The 27,610-nt window shown below is 37.7% G+C and overlaps 1 protein-coding gene across 1 annotated transcript; it reads right to left on the bottom strand.

Annotated features, from left to right (window-relative positions):
* Positions 1–477: 477 nt before the first annotated feature.
* On the bottom strand, positions 478–25,033 carry LOC135771680 (uncharacterized). The gene is made up of 5 exons (XM_065282027.2): positions 25,022–25,033; positions 24,320–24,935; positions 15,680–17,049; positions 10,406–11,084; positions 478–4,954 (listed from the first exon to the last, which is right to left on the bottom strand). Exons 1-5 carry the CDS (start codon positions 25,031–25,033, stop codon positions 3,582–3,584), a joined length of 4,050 nt encoding a protein of 1,349 aa, XP_065138099.2. The 3' UTR covers positions 478–3,581.
* Between the last annotated feature and the right edge of the window lie 2,577 nt (positions 25,034–27,610).

Below are 27,610 nucleotides of genomic sequence, written 5' to 3'. Positions count from 1 at the left end.
TCTCATTCGGACAATATGTGCTTGTTGATCAACACAACGTCTTCTGATGTAACTTGATTTGCCATAGTTTTATTGTCAGCTAGTCAGCTAAAGTTTTTCAAAAGCATAAACCCTGCCTTTAAATGTAAAACTTGCATTTTATATTCAGGACTATACACACATTCAGTAAAGCTGATTGATTGCCTACAAATACATGGCTATATACAAATACCGTAGCAAAACTGTTTCTTTTCTATCATCCTGGTTGGTTATTTTCAAATTTTTATCATATTAATTATGTTTTAAGATAATGAATTCTACTGCTTCCTTTTTCCCTAAAATAAAAGGATGTTTTTAAAGAATATGAAGAAATTATTTTAAATTAATTCTCTGTTGAATGTGCAAATAAAAGTGCAGTTGAAGTTTAAAGCCTTTATTTTCATCTGTATACATGACATGTACAATGACTTCCTTGCTTTTTTACAACATAACATTCGACTGTAATTGTCATTAAAATACTAATAATAAAGTAAAAAAAAAAACTGTTATACAATATATGGTGTCTGTGCAGTGAAAGTGTGACATGTTTGCGTATAAGCCTATAGCAGAAGGCAGGTGACGTAATCATTGTAAAAATGAACAAAGCATTTACTAAATAATCTGAACAGTTCTTTCTCAGTGTGTTCCTATCCAAGCCAAGACATTATCATCCAAATTTCAAAGAATTGGTCTTAGATACCCATTCTTAAAATCACATAGCACACAACATAAAATATTTATATTTTAACACATAACAAAAGAGTTTATAAAAGAGATTATACAATAGTGTTAATTTGTGTTGTTTTCATATTTTATTGACACATTTATCATTTTTATATATAGTTACAGTATGTTTGCTGCCTGAAAATAAAACAACCACACACATACACCCCATTCACACAGCACTTTGGTCACAGAAAATACTCATAAAATTGCTAGACACGCTTCTGTGTGAGCGCAAACATGTCCCGTTAATCTTCTGAATGTCATCACAACAATTAAGTTATGGTATAGCTCTTTAAAACGAGAGTCGAGAGATTTATATGCAGAACAACAATGACGAGGAGAAATGACAGCAAACTGGACTGAAGCAGATATTATGTAAGTTAGCTCATCACTATTAGCGCTGAAACAGAGATCATTCAGCAGCATAAAAGAATATTGTGTCACATGCTCAAATTATCTCATTACACACAAAAATGCCCACGCGTCATCGCAACAAGATATATCGTTATCAAAAATGCACGCGAGTGGTTTCTGGAGAGAGAAATAATGAATAATAAGTAAACTTCAGACACTGCCGAGAAGAAAGTGCAGGACTTCAAACAGGTCACGTGTCTTCCGGGACCTTTCCAGTCTCTGTGTGTGAATGCCAAGTTTTTATAAGCTGTCGAACAGTAAAACCCAGCCTTTAAAGGAGGATTTTTGTTTTATACATTTTTGCAATATTACTTGAAACTGTCTTTACTAAATGATAAAAGACTATTTATTAGGCGCACTGAAAGTAATAGTATTAATATACGTCATCTGTACACAAGATAGGGCCTTAAAAACATCAGCCAATTGCTCATGCGGTCATCGCAATCATCATTGGCCCTCTGGCTTGTCAATCACTGCCATTACGATCCTTGTGAGATACGTGCGCGCTCCAGTAACGCATGCGCATAGTGCATGAAACTCCGTCTTAAGTTTCGGTTTGTTTTTGTTGTCGATCCTGCTTTCCTCCTCGATTTTGCACCATGGAAGAGAAAAAACCCAAAGTAGGACGCAAAAGAAAGACTTTTTTAAAGCCGCTGGGAATATGAGAAAATTGTCAGAAGAACGTAATGTAACCAGAGTCGTTATTGGAGAAACATTTCAACGCTGGATAGCAATGAAGGAACAGAGAGGTGTCAAGACAGACGCGCAGTTCGCAAAAATTTTCCCGACAGGTAACAGTGATTATTCTTTCTTTGTGGAATAATTATTGTTGTACTGTTATTCAGGTACATTGACGTTGTTATTGTACTGTAGTTGTAAGGCAGTGACCAGTCTGCTACATGCTAGTTGAAATGGGAGTAAATTAGCGTCGACTGATCTAACGCTTTAATGTCTTATGTTTTTATTATCTTATCATATTTCACATAATGAATCCACTGACGCGACACAGCATATGCCGGTGGTAAACAAACACTCGTTCAAATATTCGTGCACGAGTTTTGGAAGGCGTTCCTAGAAATGAGCTGTGAAGGAGGGAGGCTGTTCTTACGCATGCGCTCATTTAAAAAACTCAGTAACCGTTTTTGGATTCTCAGTCGGCGAAAAACATCCTCTTTTGCGCCTTTAAGGAGAAAAGTTGTTCGCAGACTACGTTTCCCCCTAGTGAACGCAGTTCTACTAATAGGAGAACTATGAAAAGTTGCCTGTTTACACTTTTGTGTCTTTAAATGCTCATTTTTTGAGGTCGACAGCTTATAAAAACATATTTCTGGGTTTTTTGGCTTCTTAGCTGTACATATTGTCACACAGCAGCGTTTAGGCATTATTCTGTTTTTTTGTTATAAGCCAGAAATGACAAGGAGGCAGCCTCTAGCAATACAAAGTCAATGGAGATGGTTGGATTGTTTTTTGAGTCTATGAAAGACCGTTACGAAAATTCGCTTCAACACCATCAATCCAATTTATCGAAATCGTGCAAATTAATTTTTTTCTCATGTAAAATGCAAAATGAAAATAAATTACCCCCTGATAACAGGCTAAAATATATAGGGTTCAATTTCGCTTTAACAGTTTAGCACCTCACCTGGCTGAAAAAATGCAATTTCTAAGACTTCACGTCAGGTCGCACACGGTGCTAGGCGCTGAAAGTTCAAGACGTTTGATTAGCTGCTCGGTCAGTCGAGCGGACGTTTATTATTTGCATGTTTTAACCACCATACACAAATAACCCACCATAGATTATTAGGCCCAATTCCAATTCTATTTTATACACCTAACCCTTAACCTTGACTCATACGTCAAAGTAGATGCAATATTTATCACATTGCCACCTTCACCTGCAGTCATGTAGTTATAGCCTACAAGTGGCCCTGGAAGCCCAAAAGCAGCACATCATACACCCCTCTAATAGCGATTTAGATGCTCTTCTCCTCAGTGTATTATTTACGTTCCGGTTTTCCACCATTGTTGTAGTGAAAAAAAATACTTCCCTGCCAATGACGAGTAATTCCGTCTTTCCGCAATACCACTATTATCCAACAGGTGGTGCTCTTACACAACTTATACAACAGCTTTATGTCCGTGTATGTTTTTAATGATCGCTCTGAAACTGATTTCTATTACAAGTCCTTTACAAAAATGCAATTATCTCAGCATTTTGCTCAAAATTCGGTGTTTTTCAAGAAACCAACACTTATTTGACAGGTGATTACAAGATAACTAATGAAGGTAGGATGAAACGTCTTTTTTGGTTTGAAAGCAGAGGGCCTGTTTTTTCATTTGATATTTTGTAAGTTTTCTGGAAGAAATCATGAAAAATGCTGCTGCTGGCAGGCAACTTTTTTAAAACGCTAGTGTGGAAAGAGTTAAAGGTTCTGTCCAGTGTGAACTTTCTGATGGACTCTGAAGTGACCTGAATAAGCAAAACTCTTGTCACACTGTGAGCATTTGTAAGGTTTTTCACCTGTATGAACTCTCTGGTGCCTTAGTAAGGTATCCTTTACACTAAAACTCTTCCCACAGACACTACAGTGATAAGGTTTCTCTCCAGTATGAACTCTTTGATGAACTCTGAATTGAGATAATTTAGAGAAGCTCTTTCCACAGAGACTACAGTGATGATGTTTCTTTTCAGTATGAACTCTCTGATGCTCTATGAATTGAGATGAACTAGAGAAGCGCTTTCCACATTGAGCGCAGACGTAAGGTTTCTCTCCAGTATGAACTCTCTGATGGCCTTTTAAGTTAGATGAAAAAGTAAACGTCTTGTCACACTGAGAGCATTTGTAAGGTCTTTCACCTGTATGAACTTTTTGGTGACTTAGTAAGTTTGATTGGCGACTAAAACTCTTCCCACAGACACTACAGTGATGAGGTTTCTCTCCAGTGTGAACTCTCTCATGGAATTTTAAGTTACGTGAACGGTGAAAAGTCTTGTCACATTGAGAGCATTTGTAAGGTTTTTCTCCAGTGTGAACTGTTTGATGGAATTTTAAGTTACGTGAACGGTGAAAAGTCTTGTCACATTGAGAGCATTTGTAAGGTTTTTCTCCAGTGTGAACTCTCTCATGGATTATCAGCTTATAGTTGTGGCAGAAACATTTATCACAGTGTGAACACTGATAGAGTTTCTCTTTAAAGTGAATATTCTGGTGTTTTTTTAATAAACGTGAATCCCTAAAGGTTTTTCCACATTCACTGTACTGATGCGGTCTCTTATTGGTGTGTGAACGCACATGAGTCTTCAGACCACGTTTACAGCTAAATCTCTTCTCACAGTGAGGACAGTCGTACGTTTTTTCTCCAGTATGAACTCTCTGATGATGAACTCTTAAATTAGATGAATTAGAGAAGCTCTTTTCACACTCAGTGCATTTGTAAGGTTTTTCACCTGTATGAATTCTCTGATGAACTTTAAGATTGTGTTTGGTTTTGAAGTATTTTCCACATTCAGTGCAGTTGAAAGGCTTTTCACCACTGTGTATCCTCATGTGAATATTTAGTTTAGAGAATGATACACAAATCCTCCCACACTGCTCACAGTGAAACAACTTCTTCTTCTTCTCTCTGTGGTCTTCTGAATGAAGTTTCTTCTCTTGTAAGGTAGTAAAGCTGATCTCAGATCTGGTGAAGAGTTTCTGTTCTGTGTGTTTTCTCTCATGTCTCTCTAAATGTCTCTGTGAGCTGAATGATGTTGAGGACGTTATTTCTATATCCAAACATGAATCACTCTTCACATCTGAAAGAAACATGAAACAATTAAATTGTCTTTTCACTCTTATTTACACAAAGAAGGTTGAAGAATTGAGATTCTGTATCTTTTCTAGATTCACACATATAGACAGGAGACAGGTGTCAGTCCTGTTATTACAGATGGGTCATTGCACAACAAATAAACTAAAATTTGTATACAGCAACAAAAAATTAATTATTTTTGTTAATATTTTATTAAAATAATAACAATATAACTAGTGATCAATGACAAAACATATAGTGCTGGTTTTCCAGACAGGGATTAGCTTAAATCAGGACTGGGCCTTATGAAATATAATTAGTTTTAACAAACATGCCTTACTAAAAACATTACTGGTGTGCATTTTGAGGCCAAACAAAGGGCACTCATGTATTTTATGATATGTCAGTGCAAGTTGTTTTCAGTATGAACAGCTCTTACATTTATTTTAGTCTAGGACTAGTCTGATCACTGTCTGGGAAATCGCGCCTTAATGTAATGCATGATTATTTGTGAGTAATCCACATTTTTGTAGGAGTCGTCAAACGGAGCAATATTTTTTAATTTGTACAGACAACGACTTTTATATGATGACACTTCTAGAATGAGATGAAGTATTTTTTTAAAGGGATAGTTCACCCCAAAATGATCACTTTTCCCTGTGTCGTTCTAAACCCCCAAGTGCTCCGATTGTCTTCAGTAGAGATCGACCAATAATGTTTTTTTAAACCGATACCGACTATTTTGAACTTATTTGCCTGATAACCAATATGCTGAACCATTTTTTATTTACTGTTATATTACTGTTTTTAACACAATTACAACAACACTACTTAACTGAACAAACCCTTATAATAGTAACAATCACTCCCTCTTTGCATATAAGGTAATAAACAGACCCCGACCGATTTATTGGTCTGCCGATTTTATCGGCCATATGAGAATGTCGCAGATATATCTGTATCGGCGTGTAAGCCACAGATATGCAGCCGATACGAAAGTTTTTCACAGAACAAAGAAATGTTTTTGAATGATGCAAGTACTTGTTTGTCCAGCAGATCGCCCAGGTCACTGTGTAGTGACACCAGACAACGCCCTTGCCATTTACTTCAGTCATTGGTATCTCAGTTCAGGCAGCAGCAGTCACGCGGTGTCTTCACAACATTTTTACTAGGGCTGGGCAAAAAAAAATCTATTTCTCGATTAATCGTTTTTTTTTTTTTAACGTGATCGATTCAGAATTGATTCTCAAAGAGCAGAATCATTTTTTTTTCTGAATGTCTTCTTCACTAGATGTCACCCTCTTTTTTGCCTTGCGCGATGTTACCAAGGAGCCTGTCATTCTTTCATTCAGTGCTTAAAATGGCGGTTTTAGGTGCTTCATCGACGTTAATGCCACTTTCACATAAAAAGCAAGAGGTATGGAAGCATTTTAAATTTCGCAAGCAAGACGACAACGATAGTGTTCTGGCTTTTAATTTCTTTTTATTAATTACCCACTTGTAAACTGCTGTTCACTCACTGTTCTTTTTTATTAACATAGTATTTGTATTAAAGGGAAACTTCACCCATTTGCATTATGCTTTGTATAGTTAGAACCCCAGTCATGTTTTTGAATGGTCATGCATCATTTCCTCACTTGCTGCTGAGACAGGAGAAATACACAGTGTGTCTCAATTTGTTCCCTAGCTCCCAAAGTCGTGAATCGCTATATCGTGTGCACAGGTTCGGACACTGGTAAGGACCCTAGCTCACTTCACATTGGGACAATGTTCACTTATTTTTCTGTCACGTGGCTGCTTAAGCGCGTTGTAATCACTCACAGCTGTTACTCATCAACAACCGGCAAAACCAACATCTCTCTGACTTAATTTTAAAAACAGTACATTGTGAAAAATGCTGTCATTATTCTCTTACATATCTGTGCATAAAATTGGAGGCATATAATTACATTTTAAATGTAATAAATATATTTACAATTTTAAATAAATATTATTATTTTAAATATTGAGTAGATTGTGGTCCCTTACTGTGTAGCAATGTGTGTTTATATTTACAACTAAAACAAATGTTTGTCTTTATAAAAGTTCTGTAACATTTCATAAAGTTTGAGTTGGATCACGTGATGTTCGGTTGGCGAGCTTCAGAAAAGGTCACGTGATTTCCGGTTAGGGAACATAGGGACCATCGATGCTCACTGGTTTTTGCGTTGCATTGTGGGAATTTTTAGGGAACGAACGTTTCAGTGCACTGAACGGATTTTGCGATTGAGACAGCCCTTAAAATGGCCGACTCCCTGATCAGTGCCCTGACTACTGAACAAGGGAGCTGATTGAGACACACGCACAGATTTCAGTGTTGCACTTCCTTCTTTCAATGATGTAAAAATCATCATTTTGCATCAATAAAAGAAGGAAGTCCATCTTTGTTGAGGCAGTGAGACTACAAACACCCCCTTTCTCGGTCAAATAGGCACCAAATTCAAAATGTATGTTACATTTCGACTACAAATACGACACATTTTCAATAAAGATTAATGTTTCTACGGGTGAAATGCTCCTTTAAATCTATATTAATTGAGTTGAATAGAGTATAAAAACCGTCCCGAGAACCGGAATCGAAAATTGAACCTTGAATCGAATCGTTTTGATAGCTTGTGAATCGAAATTGAATCGATCTGGAACATCTGAATCAATACCCAGCCCTAATTTTTACGCCCCACTCCGCTGAGAGTTGACATAGACTAACTCTCTTCTATAGACTATAGTTATTTAACCTAAAATCTTTGCGGGAATTGCTCTATAAATTAAATTGAAAATACAACTAATGCATATATGCTATTTTAAATACTGTCGTCTATGCCTGAGACGTGACGTGTGTTAGTCTGTAAAAATATCCTGTCAGGCATTTGATCTTGACATTGCTAGAATCTTGTCTTTTTACATGTTGTACATTTAACTTAAAATAACTTAAAAATATTTTATTTTGTACAGAGAACAGCCCATATTAATAATTTTTAAGCAGCCTATTGTAGTGTCTCGAGAGATCGTGCTCATTGTTACATGCTATGTTAGCTATGTGGCTATAGTGCACTGAAGTGGCAGTTTAAGATATAAACCCAGAGTTCAGCGAACGCCAAGAACAAGAAAATGAGAACAACACTTACAGGATCCAATTAAAAATTCTAACCTTGACATATAGGGCTTAACATGGTCAGCCCCTGCTTATCTGGCTGATGTAATTCATCTTCATAACCCACTTCAGTCTCTCAGGTCTAATAACCAAAATCTGCTATATATGCCGCATACTCGTTTAAAGACATGTGGGGAGAGAGCCTTTGCCGCTATGGCACCCAGACTCTGGAATGCTTTGCCAACCAGTATTAGGTTTGCTGAGAATGTGGACATTTTTAAGGGACAAGGGAAGACTCATTTGTTCAGGTTAGCTTTTGAGTAATCTAGGTTCTTGTCATATTTATCATTTTATGTGTTTTATTGATTTATTTTCTTTTTTAGCTTATTTTTATTATGTTGTACATTTTTAATTGTAAAGCGCTTTGTGACCTTGTCTGTGAAAGGCGCTGGATAAATAAAATTTACTTACTTATATTTCCGGTCATAAATACGGAAGTTGTGTTGAAGGTCTTTTTTGTATTCAGATCCACTGCTGATGCTATTTCGTTACATTAGCAGGCAGCCTCGTCTCGCATGATGTTAAAAAGCCCAGGTGTGTGTGAGCATCACTGTGCTCATGGCTAGTTTTACTTCTACAGCTTGTTTTCACCGGCAGTATGTGCTTTGCGCCGTGCACACGTGCCTGCTTTTTTAACAATCGTTTTATCAATTTAATTCTTATCGACAATTAATCGAAGAACATCCCTAGTCCGAATAATTTATATTTTGTTGTTATAGTTTATGAAATGGCTGTTGACAAAACGCTGTTTATCTATGCATTTATTCATACATCAACTTTATCAAACTTGCTATAGCTCGCAGAGGTAAAAAAAAATGCAAATGTCGAGCGACTTTCGGGAGCGACTACCAATGAGAACAAAGCAGTGGAGTTCACGTCATCCTTCTCTCGTCAGTTACCGGGGTGGATGGTACTCATTTGTTTATGACAAGCAGATTTAGAAACGCCTCATTGAAAGAGACAAGCGACACACAGCGATAACGTCGCTGGCTGTCTGAATGACCCCTCGTTCAGACAGCCAACGACAAGCAGTAGCAGAGCGACGCGATCTCATTCATTTCAATGGAAACCTGGCGACTTCCGGCGACACGAGCGACAGTGACCGTTGGCGACCGTATGGGCGTGTCCAGCGACGCGAGAAAGTTAAGAAAAGTTTAACTTTATGCAAATGTTGAGCGACTTTCGGGAGCGACTACCAATGAGAACAAAGCAGTGGAGTTCACGTCACCCTTCTCTCGTCAGTTACTGGCGTGGATGGTACTCATGTGTTTATGACAAGCAGATTTAGAAACGCCTCATTGAAAGAGACAAGCGACACACAGCTTGTCTCGCTGGCTGTATGAACGAGGGGTGAGGGGGTCAGGTGCTTATATTTATAACTTTCTCGCGTCGCTGTACACGCCCATACGGTCGCCAACAGTCACTTTCGCTCGTGTCGCCGGATTTCCATTGAAATGAATGGTACTGCTACTGCTTGTCGTTGGCTGTCTGAATGGCGCATGACACAGCTGCTCGCACCATTCACGTGACTCGCGCTCTGCAGCTCATGCTGTATGAAACAGACGCACACTCATCAATTCGTAACTGTTGGGCCCGTTTTCTAAGGTACTAAATTTATTGGAGATGTCTTTTTTTACAGACTACATAAAGGGCTGGATCAAATTACCTTGGGGGTCGGGTTTGGCCCGCGGGTTGACCATGTTTGCATAATGGCTTAAATACAGAAGCGTATAAACAGAAAAAAAAAACATTCCCAACTACATCAGCAGGTGACGTGCCGTGGTCTGCTCATGAACAACCAACGAGGAGAACAAATTATTAAAAAATCATTCGTTTTGGTTTCGCTACAAAAGTGTTCTCTTCACTTCATAATATTATTATATTATTGAACGACTGATGGGCCTTCATTATTTTCTGAGGAAAGGATTGTGACACTAACTAAAGTCAATGTGACAGACAGACGCCTCCCGAATTCAATAAAAATATCTAAAAATGTGATCTGAAGACAATCGGAGCACTTCAGGGTTAAGGACAATACAGGAGTAAGTGATTTATGATCAAATTATCATTTTAGGGTGAACTAACCCTTTAAGCCCACATGCCTGTTCCTCAATAAGTATTAAAGATATCTTAAACTCCCTTTAACATTTTAGTACTTACCCTTTTTGGTCTTTTAATTAGTGAGTTTATAACTGAAAACCCAAAACCGTTGCTCACATGACAGTTAAAAATGTTCAAAACACAACTATAATTAAGGAAACATACCTGATGGATTAAAATCATCATGTTCCTCATTTCGACCTTCCTCTTCTGTGGGTTCAGTTTTGATTTCTGTGGGTTCAGGTTTGGTTTCTGTGGGTTCGGTTTTGATTTCTGTGGGTTCGGTTTTGATTTCTGTGGGTTCGGTTTTGATTTCTGTGGGTTCGGTTTTGATTTCTGTGGGTTCGGTTTTGATTTCTGTGGGTTCGGTTTTGATTTCTGTGGGTTCGGTTTTGATTTCTGTGGGTTCAGTTTTGATTTCTGTGGGTTCAGGTTTGATTTCTGTGAGTTCAGGTTTGGTTTCTGTGGGTTCAGTTTTAATCTTCATCATGAGGTTCGTGCAGTCGATGAGTTTAACTGAACACATCTTCAGTTTGGTCTGCAGGATCTGCTGCTGTTCTCCAGCGTTACAGACAGAATCCAGAGACTCTGTGGAGGTTTGATCCTCCTGTAAGCTCTGTTTACTGTCACACACTGTAGTGTCCTGAGTGTCTGTGGGCTTTGACTCAGTATAACAGAGTAAAGTCAGACTGAGCTCGGAGTCCTGTGTGTGTCTGGATTTCTCTTCAGAGAGTTTAGAGTCCAGCAGTGGCTGTGGTGTGCGGCTCTGATCTCTGCTCATCCACACTGAATCCAGACTCCCATCATCAGTCACATACACTGAAGATTCACAACAATCCACATCCTGACAACACAACACACAGACAGTAAGATTACAAATGATTTGATGTTTTCTGATTCAGGTAAATGATGTTTAAGCTGAACAAACCTCTCGTTTCATTGCTTAATCTCCTCTTGACCTCAGCATTGTCTCCAGTAACGCCAACTCTTTCTTCAGCTGAGAGATTTCTGTGATGATTTCAAATCATCAATATATCCAGCATGGACAGATCAGTTCCTACTCAATGTCTCAACACTTAAATACAATGAGACAAGAGACTGTTTACACTGAATGAAAACACGCAAGAGAGAAACCACTGAGGATACACAAACACATCACACGCGCGCTCTTTCTTTCTTTCTTTCTTTAGTGAGTTTATCTGCGGACTAAAGAGCTGCAGCGCCTCCTGCTGTACTGGAGACAGAAGACGGGAAATTAAATGCTCAAGAATAAAGCCAAAACACCAAGCTTTAAAGTCATATAGATAGTACATCGTAGGACAAAGAGATTATGATCAGATTAAAAATACAAACACAAAAGTTTTTACAACGTTGTATTTTCATTAATAAATAATGTTGCAGTACAACATTTTAAAAACGTTTTAAAAACCACACCCTAAATATTAACAAAAGGATGTTTTAAAAACGATGGAAAATTGTCACGTTTTCTTTAGGTAGTAAAAAACGTAAATCAAGTCACAAAACTACGAAAACAAAACCAGACCAAAATGCAATAAAGACTAAATCATGTCTGATCTGAACTAAACTCATGTTGAAATATCAGTTGATGGTTGTCCAGAATCAGTCCTCAATACTCCATCAAACTGAAGGTAAATCTTTGGAGTAAGTATGTAGAAAACAGTCTGATCTTAAGTGTTTTGTGTTGTTTTTAATCTCATTGTTATCTGTCAGGTGAACTGCAGTTACTCATCTGATGATCAGAAAGTGTCTTCACACAAAACGCACAGCTAATGTTTTTACATCTGTGTCTTTCTTTCATCTGTAAACTCACTGGAAGACAGGACAGAAGTTCATTTAACTTCAAACTAAAAATATCTCATTCGGACAATATGTGCTTGTTGATCAACACAACATCTTCTGATGTAACTTGATTTGCCATAGTTTTATTGTCAGCTATTCAGCTAAAGTTTTTCAAAAGCATAAACCCTGCCTTTAAATGTAAAACTTGCATTTTATAGTCAGGACTATACACACATTCAGTAAAGCTGACTACAAATACATGGCTATATACAAATACCGTAGCAAAACTGTTTCTTTTCTATCATCCTGGTAGGTTATTTTCAAATTTTTATCATATTATGTTTTAAGATAATGAATTCTACTGTTTCCTTTTTCCCTAAAATAAAAGAATGTTTTTAAAGAATATGAAGAAATTATTTTAAATTAATTCTCTCTTGAATGTGCAAATAAAAGTGCAGTTGAAGTTTAAAGCCTTTATTTTCATCTGTATACATGTACAATGACTTTCTTGCTTTTTTACAACATAACATTCGACTGTAATTGTCATTAAAATACTAATAATAAAGTAAAAAAAAAACTGTTATACAATATATGGTGTCTGTGCAGTGAAAGTGTGACATGTTTGCGTATAAGCCTATAGCAGAAGGCAGGTGACGTAATCATTGTAAAAATGAACAAAGCATTTACTAAATAATCTGAACAGTTCTTTCTCAGTGTGTTCCTATCCAAGCCAAGACATTATCATCCAAATTTCAAAGAATTGGTCTTAGATACCCATTCTTAAAATCACATAGCACACAACATAAAATATTTATATTTTAACACATAACAAAAGAGTTTATAAAAGAGATTATACAATAGTGTTAATTTGTGTTGTTTTCATATTTTATTGACACATTTATCATTTTTATATATAGTTACAGTATGTTTGCTGCCTGAAAATAAAACAACCACACACATACACCCCATTCACACAGCACTTTGGTCACAGAAAATACTCATAAAATTGCTAGACACGCTTCTGTGTGAGCGCAAACATGTCCCGTTAATCTTCTGAATGTCATCACAACAATTAAGTTATGGTATAGCTCTTTAAAACGAGAGTCGAGAGATTTATATGCAGAACAACAATGACGAGGAGAAATGACAGCAAACTGGACTGAAGCAGATATTATGTAAGTTAGCTCATCACTATTAGCGCTGAAACAGAGATCATTCAGCAGCATAAAAGAATATTGTGTCACATGCTCAAATTATCTCATTACACACAAAAATGCCCACGCGTCATCGCAACAAGATATATCGTTATCAAAAATGCACGCGAGTGGTTTCTGGAGAGAGAAATAATGAATAATAAGTAAACTTCAGACACTGCCGAGAAGAAAGTGCAGGACTTCAAACAGGTCACGTGTCTTCCGGGACCTTTCCAGTCTCTGTGTGTGAATGCCAAGTTTTTATAAGCTGTCGAACAGTAAAACCCAGCCTTTAAAGGAGGATTTTTGTTTTATACATTTTTGCAATATTACTTGAAACTGTCTTTACTAAATGATAAAAGACTATTTATTAGGCGCACTGAAAGTAATAGTATTAATATACGTCATCTGTACACAAGATAGGGCCTTAAAAACATCAGCCAATTGCTCATGCGGTCATCGCAATCATCATTGGCCCTCTGGCTTGTCAATCACTGCCATTACGATCCTTGTGAGATACGTGCGCGCTCCAGTAACGCATGCGCATAGTGCATGAAACTCCGTCTTAAGTTTCGGTTTGTTTTTATTGTCGATCCTGCTTTCCTCCTCGATTTTGCACCATGGAAGAGAAAAAACCCAAAGTAGGACGCAAAAGAAAGACTTTTTTAAAGCCGCTGGGAATATGAGAAAATTGTCAGAAGAACGTAATGTAACCAGAGTCGTTATTGGAGAAACATTTCAACGCTGGATAGCAATGAAGGAACAGAGAGGTGTCAAGACAGACGCGCAGTTCGCAAAAATTTTCCCGACAGGTAACAGTGATTATTCTTTCTTTGTGGAATAATTATTGTTGTACTGTTATTCAGGTACATTGACGTTGTTATTGTACTGTAGTTGTAAGGCAGTGACCAGTCTGCTACATGCTAGTTGAAATGGGAGTAAATTAGCGTCGACTGATCTAACGCTTTAATGTCTTATGTGTTTATTATCTTATCATATTTCACATAATGAATCCACTGACGCGACACAGCATATGCCGGTGGTAAACAAACACTCGTTCAAATATTCGTGCACGAGTTTTGGAAGGCGTTCCTAGAAATGAGCTGTGAAGGAGGGAGGCTGTTCTTACGCATGCGCTCATTTAAAACACTCAGTAACCGTTTTTGGATTCTCAGTCGGCGAAAAACATCCTCTTTTGCGCCTTTAAGGAGAAAAGTTGTTCGCAGACTACGTTTCCCCCTAGTGAACGCAGTTCTACTAATAGGAGAACTATGAAAAGTTGCCTGTTTACACTTTTGTGTCTTTAAATGCTCATTTTTTGAGGTCGACAGCTTATAAAAACATATTTCTGGGTTTTTTGGCTTCTTAGCTGTACATATTGTCACACAGCAGCGTTTAGGCATTATTCTGTTTTTTGTTATAAGCCAGAAATGACAAGGAGGCAGCCTCTAACAATACAAAGTCAATGGAGATGGTTGGATTGTTTTTTGAGTCTATGAAAGACCGTTACGAAAATTCGCTTCAACACCATCAATCCAATTTATCGAAATCGTGCAAATTAATTTTTTTCTCATGTAAAATGCAAAATGAAAATAAATTACCCCCTGATAACAGGCTAAAATATATAGGGTTCAATTTCGCTTTAACAGTTTAGCACCTCACCTGGCTGAAAAAATGCAATTTCTAAGACTTCACGTCAGGTCGCACACGGTGCTAGGCGCTGAAAGTTCAAGACGTTTGATTAGCTGCTCGGTCAGTCGAGCGGACGTTTATTATTTGCATGTTTTAACCACCATACACAAATAACCCACCATAGATTATTAGGCCCAATTCCAATTCTATTTTATACACCTAACCCTTAACCTTGACTCATACGTCAAAGTAGATGCAATATTTATCACATTGCCACCTTCACCTGCAGTCATGTAGTTATAGCCTACAAGTGGCCCTGGAAGCCCAAAAGCAGCACATCATACACCCCTCTAATAGCGATTTAGATGCTCTTCTCCTCAGTGTATTATTTACGTTCCGGTTTTCCACCATTGTTGTAGTGAAAAAAAATACTTCCCTGCCAATGACGAGTAATTCCGTCTTTCCGCAATACCACTATTATCCAACAGGTGGTGCTCTTACACAACTTATACAACAGCTTTATGTCCGTGTATGTTTTTAATGATCGCTCTGAAACTGATTTCTATTACAAGTCCTTTACAAAAATGCATATATCTCAGCATTTTGCTCAAAATTCGGTGTTTTTCAAGAAACCAACACTTATTTGACAGGTGATTACAAGATAACTAATGAAGGTAGGATGAAACGTCTTTTTTGGTTTGAAAGCAGAAGGCCTGTTTTTTCATTTGATATTTTGTAAGTTTTCTGGAAGAAATCATGAAAAATGCTGCTGCTGGCAGGCAACTTTTTTAAAACGCTAGTGTGGAAAGAGTTAAAGGTTCTGTCCAGTGTGAACTTTCTGATGGACTCTGAAGTGACCTGAATAAGCAAAACTCTTGTCACACTGTGAGCATTTGTAAGGTTTTTCACCTGTATGAACTCTCTGGTGCCTTAGTAAGGTATCCTTTACACTAAAACTCTTCCCACAGACACTACAGTGATAAGGTTTCTCTCCAGTATGAACTCTTTGATGAACTCTGAATTGAGATAATCTAGAGAAGCTCTTTCCACAGAGACTACAGTGATGATGTTTCTTTTCAGTATGAACTCTCTGATGCTCTATGAATTGAGATGAACTAGAGAAGCGCTTTCCACATTGAGCGCAGACGTAAGGTTTCTCTCCAGTATGAACTCTCTGATGGCCTTTTAAGTTAGATGAAAAAGTAAACGTCTTGTCACACTGAGAGCATTTGTAAGGTCTTTCACCTGTATGAACTTTTTGGTGACTTAGTAAGTTTGATTGGCGACTAAAACTCTTCCCACAGACACTACAGTGATGAGGTTTCTCTCCAGTGTGAACTCTCTCATGGAATTTTAAGTTACGTGAACGGTGAAAAGTCTTGTCACATTGAGAGCATTTGTAAGGTTTTTCTCCAGTGTGAACTGTTTGATGGAATTTTAAGTTACGTGAACGGTGAAAAGTCTTGTCACATTGAGAGCATTTGTAAGGTTTTTCTCCAGTGTGAACTCTCTCATGGATTATCAGCTTATAGTTGTGGCAGAAACGTTTATCACAGTATGGACACTGATAGAGTTTCTCTTTAAAGTGAATATTCTGGTGTTTTTTTAATAAACGTGAATCCCTAAAGGTTTTTCCACATTCACTGCACTGATGCGGTCTCTTATTGGTGTGTGAACGCACATGAGTCTTCAGACCACGTTTACAGCTAAATCTCTTCTCACAGTGAGGACACTCGTACGTTTTTTCTCCAGTATGAACTCTCTGATGATGAACTCTTAAATTAGATGAATTAGAGAAGCTCTTTTCACACTCAGTGCATTTGTAAGGTTTTTCTCCTGTATGAATTCTCTGATGAACTTTAAGATTGTGTTTGGTTTTGAAGTATTTTCCACATTCAGTGCAGTTGAAAGGCTTTTCACCACTGTGTGTCCTCATGTGAATATTTAGTTTAGAGAATGATACACAAATCCTCCCACACTGCTCACAGTGAAACAACTTCTTCTTCTTCTCTCTGTGGTCTTCTGAATGAAGTTTCTTCTCTTGTAAGGTAGTAAAGCTGATCTCAGATCTGGTGAAGAGTTTCTGTTCTGTGTGTTTTCTCTCATGTCTCTCTAAATGTCTCTGTGAGCTGAATGATGTTGAGGACGTTACTTCTATATCCAAACATGAATCACTCTTCACATCTGAAAGAAACATGAAACAATTAAATTGTCTTTTCACTCTTATTTACACAAAGAAGGATGAAGAATTGAGATTCTGTATCTTTTCTAGATTCACACATATAGACAGGAGACAGGTGTCAGTCCTGTTATTACAGATGGGTCATTGCACAACAAATAAACTAAAATTTGTATACAGCAACAAAAAAATTAATTATTTTTGTTAATATTTTATTAAAATAATAACAATATAACTAGTGATCAATGACAAAACATATAGTGCTGGTTTTCCAGACAGGGATTAGCTTAAATCAGGACTGGGCCTTATGAAATATAATTAGTTTTAACAAACATGCCTTACTAAAAACATTACTGGTGTGCATTTTGAGGCCAAACAAAGGGCACTCGTGTATTTTATGATATGTCAGTGCAAGTTGTTTTCAGTATGAACAGCTCTTACATTTATTTTAGTCTAGGACTAGTCTGATCACTGTCTGGGAAATCGCGCCTTAATGTAATGCATGATTATTTGTGAGTAATCCACATTTTTGTAGGAGTCGTCAAACGGAGCAATATTTTTTTATTTGTACAGACAACGACTTTTATATGATGACACTTCTAGAATGAGATGAAGTATTTTTTAAAGGGATAGTTCACCCCAAAATGATCACTTTTCCCTGTGTCGTTCTAAACCCCCAAGTGCTCCGATTGTCTTCAGTAGAGATCGACCAATAATGTTTTTTTTAAACCGATACCGACTATTTTGAACTTATTTGCCTGATAACCAATATGCTGAACCATTTTTTATTTACTGTTATATTACTGTTTTTAACACAATTACAACAACACTACTTAACTGAACAAACCCTTATAATAGTAACAATCACTCCCTCTTTGCATATAAGGTAATAAACAGAGCCCGACCGATTTATTGGTTTGCCGATTTTATCGGCCATATGAGAATGTCGCAGATATATCTGTATCGGCGTGTAAGCCACAGATATGCAGCCGATACGAAAGTTTTTCACAGAACAAAGAAATGTTTTTGAATGATGCAAGTACTTGTTTGTCCAGCAGATCGCCCAGGTCACTGTGTAGTGACACCAGACAACGCCCTTGCCATTTACTTCAGTCATTGGTATCTCAGTTCAGGCAGCAGCAGTCACGCGGTGTCTTCACAACATTTTTACTAGGGCTGGGCAAAAAAAAATCTATTTCTCGATTAATCGTTTTTTTTTTTTAACGTGATCGATTCAGAATTGATTCTCAAAGAGCAGAATCATTTTTTTTTTCTGAATGTCTTCTTCACTAGATGTCACCCTCTTTTTTGCCTTGCGCGATGTTACCAAGGAGCCTGTCATTCTTTCATTCAGTGCTTAAAATGGCGGTTTTAGGTGCTTCATCGACGTTAATGCCACTTTCACATAAAAAGCAAGAGGTATGGAAGCATTTTAAATTTCGCAAGCAAGACGACAACGATAGTGTTCTGGCTTTTAATTTCTTTTTATTAATTACCCACTTGTAAACTGCTGTTCACTCACTGTTCTTTTTTATTAACATAGTATTTGTATTAAAGGGACACTTCACCCATTTGCATTATGCTTTGTATAGTTAGAACCCCAGTCATGTTTTTGAATGGTCATGCATCATTTCCTCACTTGCTGCTGAGACAGGAGAAATACACAGTGTGTCTCAATTTGTTCCCTAGCTCCCAAAGTCGTGAATCGCTATATCGTGTGCACAGGTTCGGGCACTGGTAAGGACCCTAGCTCACTTCACATTGGGACAATGTTATTTTTCTGTCACGTGGCTGCTTAAGCGCGTTGTAATCACTCACAGCTGTTACTCATCAACAACCGGCAAAACCAACATCTCTCTGACTTAATTTTAAAAACAGTACATTGTGAAAAATGCTGTCATTATTCTCTTACATATCTGTGCATAAAATTGGAGGCATATAATTACATTTTAAATGTAATAAATATATTTACAATTTTAAATAAATATTATTATTTTAAATATTGAGTAGATTGTGGTCCCTTACTGTGTAGCAATGTGTGTTTATATTTACAACTAAAACAAACGTTTGTCTTTATAAAAGTTCTGTAACATTTCATAAAGTTTGAGTTGGATCACGTGATGTTCGGTTGGCGAGCTTCAGAAAAGGTCACGTGATTTCCGGTTAGGGAACATAGGGACCATCGATGCTCACTGGTTTTTGCGTTGCATTGTGGGAATTTTTAGGGAACGAACGTTTCAGTGCACTGAACGGATTTTGCGATTGAGACAGCCCTTAAAATGGCCGACTCCCTGATCAGTGCCCTGACTACTGAACAAGGGAGCTGATTGAGACACACGCACAGATTTCAGTGTTGCACTTCCTTCTTTCAATGATGTAAAAATCATCATTTTGCATCAATAAAAGAAGGAAGTCCATCTTTGTTGAGGGAGTGAGACTACAAACACCCCCTTTCTCTGTCAAATAGGCACCAAATTCAAAATGTATGTTACATTTCGACTACAAATACGACACATTTTCAATAAAGATTAATGTTTCTACGGGTGAAATGCTCCTTTAAATCTATATTAATTGAGTTGAATAGAGTATAAAAACCGTCCCGAGAACCGGAATCGAAAATTGAACCGAGAATCGAATCGTTTTGATAGCTTGTGAATCGAAATTGAATCGATCTGGAACATCTGAATCGATACCCAGCCCTAATTTTTACACCTGGTTATTAAGACACCTTTGGTCGATTGGATTAGAAGTGGACGAGAGAGACACATTCCCGTTTACACATTCCACTTACACTTTAAATCTGCCTCTTTTGTCCACTTGCGAGTTTTTTTAAAGAAAGCTGCTTGTGTTGTTTCTGAACATGCTCATTTCAGACAATTGATTAAATAATTGTAATCTTGTAGGCTTCCCTGAAGAGAGTCTTTGCTTTCAGGATCCTAAACGGATTTTGTAATAGACCATAACCGGAAATACGTAATCGTTGTGAAGCGGAGTTCCTGTCAAGTTTTAAATGGATCTGAGAGTCCACACAACTTTGTTAAAAGATTTGCCAAATATTACATTTGCTGATGTGACACGACTCGTGGAGGAAAACTCTGTCACCAAAAAGAAAAAAACTCAAAAAGCGTAAAAACTAACTGCAGTGTTTCCCATACATAGGCTCTACTTGGGCGCTGCGCCCAGGTAAATTGCGACCCGCCCAGGTAAAAAAAAAATCACTTTACGAATTTCCGTATTTTCTGAACTCGACTGGATGACCCGTGTTTTGGAGAGAGAGCGCGCGAAAGAGAGAGCGCGAGAGAGAGGTGGGGGTCGGGTGACCGTGAAGATGATGCACGCGTCATAAACTCATCATCCAGCGCGGCAAACTGGATCAACTGCAGCAGCACATACGGAGCAGCCAGGGAACACACTGCGACCAAAATGGTCGCATATGCTTATGTGCATATGTGTTTATAGCATCTAAGTTGGCTTCATTTTGCGTGCAAGCACGTTGTGTCTCTCCGGTTGAGTGTCCGTTCACGTGCTCTCTGTTTCTCAATGAATTGGGCGCGACGCGAAGCAACCTCAGTGTCACATTGTATCCTTTCATGTTTCTGAACTTGAGCAGAGTTTTACCATTAGAGGTCTTTCTTCACTGAGGACGCGGGACCCGTACGGTTTCGGGTTTATATTTTAAATGGTCAGATGGGTCCGGGTCAGTCCTAGTTCATTACTTCGGGTCCCAAGTCTGATTAATATTGTGTGTAAAACCCGAGTCGATCGGAGAACGGCCGTGAGCGCTACCGCGCTAAAGCTCGAGTGCTGTTTTAGCGTGCCTCCGGTTTCTATGGCGATAGCAACTGGCTCTTGTCACAACCACGCGCCGCTTCATTTTCTTTATCCCATTTTTTTATAATCTTACTATTAATAGACAATATCTTTACTAAAATCTAAACAGTTTGCACAGAGATTGTAGCAAAAAGCAGTGCTAATACTGAATGAGCAAAGCTCTAGCTGACTCAGGATATAAAAAACGCAAAGCTGTAATGTAAAGTCTGTCATCGGGACAGCAAGTAGACTTTTAAATCTGAAATAATTAGTGGATTAAGCTTTTTTTAATCGGCAAAAGAGAAATAGAAAGCAGAAGCAGTAAAAGTGCCTATCTTATAGAAGTTATTAACATTATAACATCAGTCACATTTATAATCTATAGACCTGCACTGTCTATATAGGCTATAGTATACATAGTATTGTATATAATTGAGTTTGATAAAACGGGTCATCAAATTGCTTCATATATCAGTGCAAAAACATAAAGTGTTTTCGTGGTGCTTTGACAAACAGTGTCAGCTTTGTTTATGGCAAAAAAAGTTTGGGGTGGTTAGATTAATGAACTATAATGTGAAATTAATATGAATGTTTTATAAATCAAAGTATTGTGTTGTGTCACACATTATTAGTTCTTTGTTACATGTATAGTAGACCATTTTTTGTCGGTGGATAATAATGATCGCCCTTTTCACCAGCTACCACCACAAGTAAATTTCAGATCTGTGGGAAACACTGTAACTTCAGCATCAACAGGGAATGAATGGAACATATATGGCTTTTTACTTTGCCTTGACTGTGGAGGAAGTAGCTTTCCATGACTATTGCATATTTCAGTCAGAACTAGAGATACTTATTCATGCTTTCATTTCTTCCTGTATTGATTACCGCAATTCACTTTTTTTCTCACTTAAAGGTGCAGTGTGTAATTTTTAGAAGGATCTTTTGACAGAAATGCAAAATAATATACAAAACTATATTATCAGGGGTGTATAAAGACCTTTCATAATGAACCGTAATGTGTTTATTAACTTAAAACGAGACCTTTTTATCTACATACACCGAGGGCCCCCTTACATGGAAGTCACCATTTTGTGCTGCCATTTTTCTACAGTAGCCCTTAAAGGACAATTTTGTTTTATTTACTAAGTTGTCTCCGACGATGACATGTTTGTCCGGTGGCGGCTACCATAGCTTCTCTATGTGTTTCAAAGGGAAGGGTGAGCCGTGGACTAGGGTTGTGCGGATGGACGATATCATCGTCCATTGTGATGGTTGATTGACATCACGATGGGGAGACACGGTTGAAGTTTAAAGACATGTGGGGAGAGAGCCTTTGCCGCTATGGCACCCAGACTCTGGAATGCTTTGCCAACCAGTATTAGGTTTGCTGAGAATGTGGACATTTTTAAGGGACAAGGGAAGACTCATTTGTTCAGGTTAGCTTTTGAGTAATCTAGGTTCTTGTCATATTTATCATTTTATGTGTTTTATTGATTTATTTTCTTTTTTAGCTTATTTTTATTATGTTGTACATTTTTAATTGTAAAGCGCTTTGTGACCTTGTCTGTGAAAGGCGCTGGATAAATAAAATTTACTTACTTATATTTCCGGTCATAAATACGGAAGTTGTGTTGAAGGTCTTTTTTGTATTCAGATCCACTGCTGATGCTATTTCGTTACATTAGCAGGCAGCCTCGTCTCGCATGATGTTAAAAAGCCCAGGTGTGTGTGAGCATCACTGTGCTCATGGCTAGTTTTACTTCTACAGCTTGTTTTCACCGGCAGTATGTGCTTTGCGCCGTGCACACGTGCCTGCTTTTTTAACAATCGTTTTATCAATTTAATTCTTATCGACAATTAATCGAAGAACATCCCTAGTCCGAATAATTTATATTTTGTTGTTATAGTTTATGAAATGGCTGTTGACAAAACGCTGTTTATCTATGCATTTATTCATACATCAACTTTATCAAACTTGCTATAGCTCGCAGAGGTAAAAAAAAATGCAAATGTCGAGCGACTTTCGGGAGCGACTACCAATGAGAACAAAGCAGTGGAGTTCACGTCATCCTTCTCTCGTCAGTTACCGGGGTGGATGGTACTCATTTGTTTATGACAAGCAGATTTAGAAACGCCTCATTGAAAGAGACAAGCGACACACAGCGATAACGTCGCTGGCTGTCTGAATGACCCCTCGTTCAGACAGCCAACGACAAGCAGTAGCAGAGCGACGCGATCTCATTCATTTCAATGGAAACCTGGCGACTTCCGGCGACACGAGCGACAGTGACCGTTGGCGACCGTATGGGCGTGTCCAGCGACGCGAGAAAGTTAAGAAAAGTTTAACTTTATGCAAATGTTGAGCGACTTTCGGGAGCGACTACCAATGAGAACAAAGCAGTGGAGTTCACGTCACCCTTCTCTCGTCAGTTACTGGCGTGGATGGTACTCATGTGTTTATGACAAGCAGATTTAGAAACGCCTCATTGAAAGAGACAAGCGACACACAGCTTGTCTCGCTGGCTGTATGAACGAGGGGTGAGGGGGTCAGGTGCTTATATTTATAACTTTCTCGCGTCGCTGTACACGCCCATACGGTCGCCAACAGTCACTTTCGCTCGTGTCGCCGGATGTCGCCAGGTATCCATTGAAATGAATGGTACTGCTACTGCTTGTCGTTGGCTGTCTGAATGGCGCATGACACAGCTGCTCGCACCATTCACGTGACTCGCGCTCTGCAGCTCATGCTGTATGAAACAGACGCACACTCATCAATTCGTAACTGTTGGGCCCGTTTTCTAAGGTACTAAATTTATTGGAGATGTCTTTTTTTACAGACTACATAAAGGGCTGGATCAAATTACCTTGGGGGTCGGGTTTGGCCCGCGGGTTGACCATGTTTGCATAATGGCTTAAATACAGAAGCGTATAAACAGAAAAAAAAAACATTCCCAACTACATCAGCAGGTGACGTGCTGTGGTCTGCTCATGAACAACCAACGAGGAGAACAAATTATTAAAAAATCATTCGTTTTGGTTTCGCTACAAAAGTGTTCTCTTCACTTCATAATATTATTATATTATTGAACGACTGATGGGCCTTCATTATTTTCTGAGGAAAGGATTGTGACACTAACTAAAGTCAATGTGACAGACAGACGCCTCCCGAATTCAATAAAAATATCTAAAAATGTGATCTGAAGACAATCGGAGCACTTCGGGGTTAAGGACAATTCAGGAGTAAGTGATTTATGATCAAATTATCATTTTAGGGTGAACTAACCCTTTAAGCCCACATGCCTGTTCCTCAATAAGTATTAAAGATATCTTAAACTCATTTAACATTTTAGTACTTACCCTTTTTGGTCTTTTAATTAGTGAGTTTATAACTGAAAACCCAAAACCGTTGCTCACATGACAGTTAAAAATGTTCAAAACACAACTATTATTAAGGAAACATACCTGATGGATTAAAATCATCATGTTCCTCATTTCGACCTTCCTCTTCTGTGGGTTCAGTTTTGATTTCTGTGGGTTCAGGTTTGGTTTCTGTGGGTTCGGTTTTGATTTCTGTGGGTTCGGTTTTGATTTCTGTGGGTTCGGTTTTGATTTCTGTGGGTTCAGTTTTGATTTCTGTGGGTTCAGGTTTGATTTCTGTGGGTTCAGGTTTGATTTCTGTGGGTTCAGGTTTGATTTCTGTGGGTTCAGTTTTAATCTTCATCATGAGGTTCGTGCAGTCGATGAGTTTAACTGAACACATCTTCAGTGTGGTCTGCAGGATCTGCTGCTGTTCTCCAGCGTTACAGACAGAATCCAGAGACTCTGTGGAGGTTTGATCCTCCTGTAAGCTCTGTTTACTGTCACACACTGTAGTGTCCTGAGTGTCTGTGGGCTTTGACTCAGTATAACAGAGTAAAGTCAGACTGAGCTCGGAGTCCTCTGTGTGTCTGGATTTCTCTTCAGAGAGTTTAGAGTCCAGCAGTGGCTGTGGTGTGCGGCTCTGATCTCTGCTCATCCACACTGAATCCAGACTCCCATCATCAGTCACATACACTGAAGATTCACAACAATCCACATCCTGACAACACAACACACACAGACAGTAAGATTAAAAATGATTTGATGTTTTCTGATTCAGGTAAATGATGTTTAAGCTGAACAAACCTCTCGTTTCATTGCTTAATCTCCTCTTGACCTCAGCATTGTCTCCAGTAACGCCAACTCTTTCTTCAGCTGAGAGATTTCTGTGATGATTTTAAATCATCAATATATCCAGCATGGACAGATCAGTTCCTACTCAATGTCTCAACACTTAAATACAATGAGACAAGAGACTGTTTACACTGAATGAAAACACGCAAGAGAGAAAACACTGAGGATACACAAACACATCACACGCGCGCTCTTTCTTTCTTTCTTTCTTTAGTGAGTTTATCTGCGGACTAAAGAGCTGCAGCGCCTCCTGCTGTACTGGAGACAGAAGACGGGAAATTAAATGCTCAAGAATAAAGCCAAAACACCAAGCTTTAAAGTCATATAGATAGTACATCGTAGGACAAAGAGATTATGATCAGATTAAAAATACAAACACAAAAGTTTTTACAACGTTGTATTTTCATTAATAAATAATGTTGCAGTACAACATTTTAAAAACGTTTTAAAAACCACACCCTAAATATTAACAAAAAGGATGTTTTAAAAACGATGGAAAATTGTCAAGTTTTCTTTAGGTAGTAAAAAACGTAAATCAAGTCACAAAACTACGAAAACAAAACCAGACCAAAATGCAATAAAGACTAAATCATGTCTGATCTGAACTAAACTCATGTTGAAATATCAGTTGATGGTTGTCCAGAATCAGTCCTCAATACTCCATCAAACTGAAGGTAAATCTTTGGAGTAAGTATGTAGAAAACAGTCTGATCTTAAGTGTTTTGTGTTGTTTTTAATCTCATTGTTATCTGTCAGGTGAACTGCAGTTACTCATCTGATGATCAGAAAGTGTCTTCACACATAACGCACAGCTAATGTTTTTACATCTGTGTCTTTCTTTCATCTGTAAACTCACTGGAAGACAGGACAGAAGTTCATTTAACTTCAAACTAAAAATATCTCATTCGGACAATATGTGCTTGTTGATCAACACAACATCTTCTGATGTAACTTGATTTGCCATAGTTTTATTGTCAGCTATTCAGCTAAAGTTTTTCAAAAGCATAAACCCTGCCTTTAAATGTAAAACTTGCATTTTATAGTCAGGACTATACACACAGGACTATATTGATTGCCTACAAATACATGGCTATATACAAATACCGTAGCAAAACTGTTTCTTTTCTATCATCCTGGTAGGTTATTTTCAAATTTTTATCATATTAATTATGTTTTAAGATAATGAATTCTACTGTTTCCTTTTACCCTAAAATAAAAGGATGTTTTTAAAGAATATGAAGAAATTATTTTAAATTAATTCTCTCTTGAATGTGCAAATAAAAGTGCAGTTGAAGTTTAAAGCCTTTATTTTCATCTGTAGGCTATACATGACATGTACAATGACTTTCTTGCTGTTTTACAACATAACATTCGACTGTAATTGTCATTAAAATACTAATAATAAAGTAAAAAAAAAACTGTTATACAATATATGGTGTCTGTGCAATGAAAGTGTGACATGTTTGCGTATAGGCCTATAGCAGAAGGCAGGAGACGTAATCATTGTAAAAATGAACAAAGCATTTACTAAATAATTAGAGATCGACCGATACTCATTTTTTCAAACCGATGCCGATAACAAATATTTGGAGGCTTATGTGCCCGATAACCGATATGCTGAACCGATTTTTATTTACTGTTATACTTCTGTTTTTGACATAATAATTACTACACTACTGAACTGAACAAACCCTTATAATAATAATCATCATCACAATCACTCCCTCTTTGCATACAAAGTCATAAATAGAGGGGTCTGAAAGAGTGAAGAATAATATTAATTTAATGAATAATGTAGAAACTATATTCCCAATACATGGACTATTCCAAACACCCCTATCATTTCGTCAGAAATGGACTGATCCAAAGTTCGCGCTGCGGTTTTCAGGTAACAGTAACAGAGCGGGAGAGAGAGAAAACTATAGAGGAGTTGGCTGCTTGTTATACATAGTTTATAGAGTAAAACAGGTGGATTAAGTGCCTTTTTTGGGATATAATATCGTTGTTTTGACCAGCAACCTGAGCCTTCAGCAATCCAACCAGTAGTTAGCAAAGAGATTTTACAAATAATATCACTGACTGGAATACTACATTCAGGAAAGAAACAAACAAAACGGCTTATATATCATCAAATTTCTTAACTGGTAACATTATTTGATTTCAGAATAATGAATATTTAGTTGTTTTAGCTTATGAAATGGCTGTAGACAGCGCTGTTTATCTATGCATTTACTCGCGCATTAACTGTATTAAACTGTGACCGCTTGCGGAGGTAATAAATAATTAATTAATATCCACAGACATTTATTTAGATATTTTAGCAAAATAATGTTTATCTGGTTAATGTTAATAGGGTAAATCTTGTTAAAGGTGGTAGATGTGCTTTAGCCTCCGGTAAGTGATCAGCAATATGAACGTGATTTTACGATGCTAATGATAAGCATAAATAACAGAAAAACGAATTTAATTTAGCGTTTTTAATTCCAAAAAGCATTAATTCATGGCTGTTTTATTCATGCAAAGCTACGTCGTTATTGGGAC

Source organism: Paramisgurnus dabryanus, chromosome 8, assembly GCF_030506205.2.
Source record: "Paramisgurnus dabryanus chromosome 8, PD_genome_1.1, whole genome shotgun sequence".
Lineage (NCBI taxonomy): Eukaryota > Metazoa > Chordata > Actinopteri > Cypriniformes > Cobitidae > Paramisgurnus > Paramisgurnus dabryanus.
The sequence above is the reverse complement of the archived record's forward strand: the minus strand, read 5'-3'. Positions and strand labels throughout refer to the sequence as shown.